At 40.2% G+C, this 8,526-nt stretch overlaps 1 protein-coding gene across 1 annotated transcript; it reads left to right on the top strand.

Annotated features, from left to right (window-relative positions):
• The first annotated feature begins 6,549 nt into the window (after window positions 1-6,549).
• On the top strand, window positions 6,550-7,210 carry LOC309544831 (histone H2A.Z-like). The gene has a single exon (XM_082243815.1). The coding sequence runs from the start codon at window positions 6,653-6,655 to the stop codon at window positions 7,037-7,039; it is 387 nt and encodes a 128-aa protein (XP_082099941.1). The 5' UTR covers window positions 6,550-6,652; the 3' UTR covers window positions 7,040-7,210.
• The last annotated feature ends 1,316 nt before the right edge of the window (window positions 7,211-8,526 follow it).

Genomic DNA, 8,526 nt, shown 5'->3' on the forward strand with positions numbered 1-8,526 from the left:
GTCAGCCTGGGAAGGGGGTTGGGAGGAGGCAGAGAAGAGGGAGAGCGGGTCGGGGAGTTGCTGCACCAGTGTCATCTGGGTTTTACTTGCTCCCTGGGCCAAAAGTTGCCAGTCAGCCCATGCCTAGACATGTGCACTTCTGGGTTCAGAGCTGTCAAACCCTGGTTGCTATGGCTGGGGAGAAGCTAAGAAGCTGATTGAGAACAGTTTGACAGTTGGTTCACAGTCGCTGATGAGTTGCAGACTGAGAACATCTCTGGAAGGGGCAGTTGATTATCCTAGTAAGAACTATATTTTTTATTTAATTTATTTATATAGTCAGGCATAATACACCATTTTCTGTGATTTAAGTTGCCTGAGCACTTTACTTACACAAAACCCAGCATGACTAAATAGTAGAAGGTATTTCAGAAAAAAAAACAAGTTTGATGAGTTGGTATTCTGCCGTCTCGCAATTCTAATTTGTCTGGAATTCAATCTTGATTTCACATGGATCTGCGTGATATGTAAAACAGTAGTGAATGATAGTTCAGAATTAATCTAATACATTTGTCTTAAGGATGCATATAAAGTGCTTTATTAGCTTGAATCTATTCCATATACATTAAATATGAACACAGACTTTATTTTCTAAAATGACTGTTAACAGCCACCTTTATATGGTCAACTGACAGGGTAAGGAGAATTGATGCTGAGCATTCCAAAGGCAAATGGATCGTCATTGTTTTATAATGAAAGACTGTGAATAGTTTAATTATAATAGAATTAAACGATCAAACTGTAAATATGTTCTGGTTTCTAAAAGATTTAAACTGAGGACGTTCTAACTAAAGCCTGGTATACACCACTATTTTTTGTATTTTTTTTAACCCAGCAGGTTGAACGAAAAAAAAAAAACCTCACAGCTCCAGTCATAGCCACTGTACTAACAGTCCGATGCTCAAAAAAATTAAAGGAACACTTTGAAAACACATCAGATCTCAATGGGGAGAAATATCATGCCGGATATCTATACTGATATGGACTGGGTAATGTGTTAGGAATGAAGAGATGCCACATCATTTGATGGAAAGGGTTGAATTCAAAGACACCCCAAAAATCAAAGTGAAAAAATGAAGCAACAGGCTAGGTAATTTTGCTGAAATTTCATTGCAGCAACTCAAAATGGTACTCAGTAGTTTGTAAGGCCCCCATGTGCTTGTATGCATGTCTGACAACGTGGGGGAATGCTCCTAATTAGATGGCGGATGGTGTCCTGGGGTATTTCCTCCCAGATCTGGACCAGGGCATCACTGAGCTCCTGAAAAGACTGCCTGAACAAACTGAGGTGCAACCTGGCAGCTTTGGATGGACCGAAACATAATGTCCCAGAAATGTTCTATTGAATTTAGGTCAGGCGAGCATGGGGGCCATTCAATAGTATTGATTCCTTCATCCTCAAGGAATTGGCTGCATACTCTCGCCACAGGAGGCCAGGCATTGTCCTGAACCAGGAGGAACCCAAGACCCACTGCACCAGCGTAGGGTCTGATAATGGGTCCAAGGATTTAATCCTGATACCTAATGGCAATCAGTATAACATTGTCTAGCCTGTAGAGGTCTATTCCTCCCCAGACCATCACTGACTCATCACCAAACCATTCATGCTGAACAATGTTATAGGCAGCATAACATTCTCCATGGCTTCTCCAGACCCTTTCACGTCTGTCACATGTGCTCAGGGTGAACCTGCTCTCATCTGTGAAAAGCACAGGGAGCCAGTGGCAGACCTGCCAATTCTGGTGTTCAATGGCAACTGCAAATCCAGCTCAGGCCACCCTCTTGATGTCTGTTTCTGATTGTTTGGTCAGAGACATTCACACCAGTGGCCTGCTGGAGGTCATTTTGTAGGGCTCTGGCAGTGCTCATCCTGTTCCTCCTTGCACAAAGGAACAGATACCGGTCCTGCTGATGGGTTAAGGACCTTCTACAGCCCTGTCTAACTCTCCTAGAGTAACTAGTAACTAGTAACGCATACTAGCAATTTATGTAACACTTACCTGGAAACGAAACCTGCGTCGTTCCCGCTGAAGGCTGCATCCATCTTCGCCCATCTCCCTTCTGGGTCTGTCGACTCTGGCTGTGCTACTGGCCAGAGCTGCATGATGTCACTCCCATGCATGCGCGCAGGAGCTGTCGGTCACGGCACAGGGCTCTAAAGAAACAGCACGGGCTTTGAAGAAATGGCATGTGACGTCATCAGCTGCTTACAATGTAAATATCTCCTAAACAGTGCAGGTTTAGGAGATGTTTACAGTACCTATAGGTAAGCCTTGTTATAGGCTTACCTACAGGTACAAACAGTACTCTGGGGTTTGCAACCTCTTTAAGCATTAGAAATTTAGTCAAGTGTGAACAAGCCCTTAAAGAGTACTTTTTGAATAACACGTGAATGCTGAGACATCTTTGGTCTTCTCTCACATTGCTACAGTTTCAATGAATACCATGGTTTTAGACTCCATTCACACTATGTCGGATCCGACTTCGGGGCGACCTGTGAAGTCGCGTGCAGCGTGACTTCGGCACGACTTGCACGGACTTCATAAAATGAATGTCTATGCAAGTCGCTCCAGGTCGCCCCGAAGTAGTACAGGACCCTTTTTCTAAGTCAGAGCGACTTGTGTCGCTCCTATTAGAACCGTTCCTGTACTACACTATGGGACGCGACGGACCGCGACTTGTCAGGCTGACCAAGTCGCGGTCCAAGTCGGATCAGTGTGAATGGGCTGTTAAACATATGTTTCCTGTTTTTGTATATTGTACAATAAATAATTGGGTGAAATTTGTGAGACTGCTTCTTGGTGACTTATTTTGGATATGTGAGATGATGGTAATATGGTTTGTATATTTGTGTATTATGTGGCTTGCCCATGATGCTCAACGACCGACACCCTGTAATTCCACCCAAATCAGGTTTGTTCCTCCATAAAAAATGAATGATTAGCATCTGGTCACACAGAGATGAGAGATCTGTGTTGAATCCTATATTGGCCAATAGCTTCAAGATCCTATAAACAGTGCTAAAATTGATTGCACTGTTTGCTACTGTCAAGCCATGTTTGACCACTTCTTAAAGGTGAATTCCACCTTTTGCAAAAAAATGTAAATAAATAAATGCACTAATTTTGCAAAAATGTGCATTTGGTATTTTTTGTATTAGAGCCTGAAAATCCTGCCTGATGACTCTTCCTTCAGCCTCTGGTCCATACAGAGATACAGACAGAACAGGAAGAAGAATCAATGGACTACAAGTGCAGTGACATGATCACACTTGTGTTTCTTTGAGGACTACAGTCCCTCTACCACAATGGCACATAGGACCTGCAGTTTTTACATTCACAACTTCCTGTAAATGAATGATGTGGCTGTAAGGGACGGAGGGAATGGGGGGGCGGGTTTGTGCACACTGTGTCTTATGTTATACCCTAAATGTGGGTGTAACGCGAAATATGGTCTAAAACATTTCAGTTTGCTATCACGTGTATTAGTGGGAATGCCTGTGTAAATCTACAATTTTGGCATCATTTGAATGAATCCATGAGGACTGAAATATCAGATCTGTCATTGCTTTCTTGGTTTTAAAAGTTCAGGCTCCAGTATTACCATATTTATACTTCACTACTTGGGGAGTTGCTGACTTGAAACAAAAGTGCATATCAAAACAAGTCTACCACAAGACTTTCCATATAAAAGGTGCCCTTACATGATACGGTTCGTAGTGAGCTGACCATGTGCAAAGCACAATAAAAGATAGAAATTGTCAGAAGTTTCTTTTTGCTCATTTGTGTACAGTAAATGTTATTCCAATTGGTTGGTACAAGCACCTGCACTTCATGTAGATATTCATTGCAGTTAGGGGCCCATCATGGTGGGAAGTTGGTTTGACAGTTAGCCCCGAGTAGAAAAGAGAAAGCAATTCCTCAACGGAACTTCAAACTGATTTAATAATGAGTTCTTGTTTATAATTTCTAATTCTTAATCCATAGCTACCAATCAGTACACAGCTTGTACTGGTTTGACTTCAGTAGAGTGAAATCTGATTGGTTGCTATGGGCTGCTGCTCTTAAGATTTAGCACTTAAGAATAAGAGCTTCTTATTGAATCACTCGCTTGTGTTGATTGCAGGAAGAAGCTCATTATGATGATATTAAATCACTCATTAATTGCCTAGGTCGTTGTAATAATAATGGAAATGTGTTGGAGTATAAAAAGGAGATAAACATGCTGTAGCTGGTTCAGTAGTGTTGAGCCCCTGCTGCCACAAGCATAGTGCAGAGATTCCCATTTTGACTTATTAAAAAATGATTCTTCCATATGTATATTTTACTAGACTAATACAAGCACCTAAACCTTTGATATATTCCCCATAGTGTCTGCTGTATCTGACTGTACACAAACAAAGAAGCCGCCTTGTAAAAAAGACCCTAATGTACAGAACTATTAATTAAGACCTAAATGAGACACCATAACTGTACAAAATAGTATGTCATATGTAGCAACAATAGGTACGAAAACTTACTTTAGTTTAGTTTAGTACATAGAACATGGAAATGCAACTATTTTAGTAAATAACAACTGCTAAATACTTTACTCATCAGCAATATATAGAAGTCTTGTGACTTCTATCAGTATCCTGCCAAACACTGGTTAAAGCATGTAGAAAGAATTTTCATTCTCTTCTGACTGTCCTATAAGGCTACTTGACTCCTAAACCCTCTGTCTGGAGAGTGCTGATTGGCCCTGGGCTGATCACATGCACCCTCCCAAACAAAGAAAAAACTCTTTAGCAACACACACCAAACTGAGCATGTGCAGAGTGTCCCAAGGTTCTGTGCTATCAGGAGATGGTTTGGGGACTGGAAGAAGTGGAGGATCAGAGAAGACAGGATCAAACAGCCTTGGATTCAGTAATGACTCCTTTGTCCTTATCTATATCATATAAATATAATGTACAGTATCTCACAAAAGTTAGTACACCCCTCACATTTTTGTAAATATCTTATTATATCTTTTCATGTGACAATGATGAAGAAATGACACTTTGCTAAAATGTACAATAGTGAGTGTATGGCTTATATAACGGTGTAAATTTGCTGTCCCCTGGAAAAAACTCAACACACAGCCATTATTGTCTAAACCACTGGCAACAAAAGCGAGTACACCCCTAAGTTAAAATGTCCAAATTGGGACCATTTAGCCATTTTCCCTTCCCTGTCATGTGACTCATTCGTGTTACAAGGTCTCGGGTATTAATGGGGAGCAGGTGTGTTAAATTTGGTTTTATCGCTCTCACTCTCTATTGGTCACTGGAAGTTCAACATGGCACCCCATGACAAAGAACTCTCTGAGGATCTCAAAAATAGAGGTGTTGCTCTACATAAAGAGGGCCTAGGCTAAAAGAAGATTGCCAAGACCCTAAAACTGAGCTTCAGCATGGTGGCCAAGACCATGCAGCAGTTTACCAGGACAGGTTTCACTCAGAACAGACCTCGCTATGGTCGACCAAAGAAGATGAGTGCACGTGCTCAGCGTCATATCCAGAGGTTGTCTTTGGGAAATAGATGTATGAGTGCTGACAGCATTGCCGCAGATGTCCTGTGGTCTGATGAGACCAAGATAAACGTATTTGGTTCACATGGTGTCAAGCGTGTGTGGCAGCAACCAGGTGAGGAGTATAAAGACAAGTGTGTCTTGCTTACAGTCAAGCATGGGGGTGGGAGTGTCATGGTCTGGGAGTGCATGAGTGTTGCCGGCACTAGGGAGCTACAGTTCCTTGAGGGATCCATGAATGCCAACATGTACTGTGACATACTGAAGCAGTGCATGATCCTCTCCCTTCTGAGACTGGGCCGCAGGATAGTATTCCAACATGATTCCAAACACACCTCCAAGATGACCAATGCCCTGCTAAAGAAGCTGAGGGTAAAGGTAATGGACTGACCAAGCATGTCACCAGACCTAAACCCATTGAGCATCTGTGGGGCATCCTCAAATAGAATGTGGAGGAGCGCAAGGTCTCTAACATCTACCAGCTCTATTATGTCATCATGGAGGAGTGGAAGAGGACTCCAGTGGCAACCTGTGAAGCTCTGGTGAACTCCATGCCTAAGAGGGTTAAGGCAGTGCTGGAAAATAATGGCCACACATAATATTGACACTTTGGGCCCAATTTGGACATTTTTACTTAGGAGTGTACTCACTTTTGTTGTCAGCGGTTTAGACATTAATGGCTGTGTGTTGAGTTATGTTGAGGGGATTGCAAATTTACACTGTTATACAAGCTGTACACTCACTACTTTACATTGTAGCAAAGTGTAATTTCTTCAGTGTTGTCAAATGAAAAGATATAACAAAATATTTATAAAAATGGTAGGGGTGTACCCACTTCTGTGAGATACTGTATATATTTTCTTTTTTATGAGAAAGTAAGCAAAAACTTAGACAAAGGAGTGGTTGTATATATATATATATATATCAAACGTAGCATAAAAATCTCCCCAGAGGCTTGCTGAGGCCCTTGTCTTGTTGTTCCTTGTTTTTTATATGGCTGCAGATAAGTTGGCTTTATTGTGAGCTGTGTAGTGGACGTTAGTGAGTTGTACTCGGAGACAATATGGCTGGTGGTAAAGTTAGTAAAGACTCTGGCAAAGCCAAGGTGGCTTCTGTTTCACATTCTGCTAAAATTGGTTTACAGTTTCCAGTTGGTCATATGCATCGAACTATAAAGAACCGAACAACCAGTCATGGACGTGTGGGTGGAACTGCTGCAGTGTACACAGCGGTCATTTTGAAATATCTTACTACTGAGGTGCTTGAGTTGGCAGGGAATGCTTCTAAAGATCTCAAAGTGAAGCATTTTACACCTTGTCACTTGCAGCTTGCCATCAGAGGTGATGAAAAATTGGATGCCCTCATAAAGGCCACAATTGCTGGTGGTGGTTTTATTCCTCACATTTACAAGTCTCTGATTGGGAAGGAAGAACAACAGAAAGCTGTATAAGTAATTCTTCACCCAACATGGACCAATGGCCCAACATCGTACTTTGTATTGCTGCTTATCGGTGTTACAGTACCCAGGTTTCTAAAATGGGATTGTAGCCACTTTCCGAATTTTGGCTTCAAAGATGGCAGTCTTGAATGAACACTGATGCTGGTTTTAACTTTTTGTTTTTATTAAAAAAAAAGATGTGCATTTTTTTTGTACAAGTCAAACAGAAATGATTATATTACTTGAAGATGTTAAATAAATAATTTTTGGCGACATAAGAAAAAAAAAATCTCCCCAGAATTCTAACCATACTACCTAAAATAAAGTCGATTTTTGAAAGTCTGACTACTAATCATGGTTTCTAATATGCAGGTGAACACAGAATGAAATATTTAAAAATCTGCATATGAAATAAATTTACCAAAATACTAAACAGCAAGTAATATGAAAGCAAAATAAAAAAGGGCTAATACATCGATTCAAGTTTGTATTTCACAGAGATGTATAGTAACTAAGTAGAACTACTTCACTACTGTACTTAAGTACCGAAAGGCGGTATCTGTACTTTCTTGGAGTAGAATTTTTTTCTCCTACTTCCACTTTTACTTCACTACATTTTTTCGATGATTTCAATACTTCTACTCCAATATTTTTTTTTGTGCTGCATAGTTACTCGTTACTATTATAAAAATTACCACTGCCAGAACAGTGGATGGCAGGTTTCATGAAGCTCAAAACATGTCTATTATCAGCGCATACGAAAATAAATGCTACTGTATGTATAAATCAAAGCTGCATTTGAAATAATAAAAAACAATATGATGTTTAAACTTCTGACTTCTTTTTTTAATAACTACATAACACAGTACTTGTACTTTTACTTTCAGTACTTGAGTAGCAATTTTTTTTTCAAAACTACTGGTACTTTTACTTTCAGTACTTGAGTAGCAAAATTTTAAAAAAAACTACTTGCAATACTTAAGTATAAAAAAATGTTGAATACTTTAGTACTTCTACTCAAGTCACTTTTTGATTGAGCACTTCCACTTCTACTCAAGTCACTTTTTGATCGAGCACTTGTACTTTTACTCAAGTATGGGTTTCGAGTACTTTATACAACTCTGGTATTTCATGAAAATTTACGTTAGATTTCCTTCAAAAGGACTACCATTAGACTTCATGCACACTGGGCTTAAAAAAATGGCAATTCTCTTGGCAGAAAAAATTAAAAAGCTCATATAGAGCGTTTTTGTACATACTTTAGGAGAGCTTAGGAGTGTATGGCGTTTTTTTTTCTGCCAGAAAGCTCCAATAAAAAACGTAAACCAGAAAGGTTTTTTCCTGCCTCTAAATGCTAAGCTTAAAGAATAAGTACAGCCAAAGCTCGTTTGGCTGTACTTCTCCTGTGGGTCACAGAGTGCAGTTTGTTTTGCATTCCTGTGACCCGTTTTTCAGCAGAGAGCAGGCTGAATTATGCAGTCATTTATGCCCATGATCTT

This window comes from Pelophylax lessonae, assembly GCF_965119305.1.
Source record: "Pelophylax lessonae genome assembly, chromosome: 1".
Lineage (NCBI taxonomy): Eukaryota > Metazoa > Chordata > Amphibia > Anura > Ranidae > Pelophylax > Pelophylax lessonae.

Coding starts and splice junctions, on each gene's coding strand:
- LOC309544831 (XM_082243815.1), top strand. CDS start 6,653: ATGGCTGGTGGTAAAGTTAGTAAAGACTCTGGCAAAGCCAAGGTGGCT.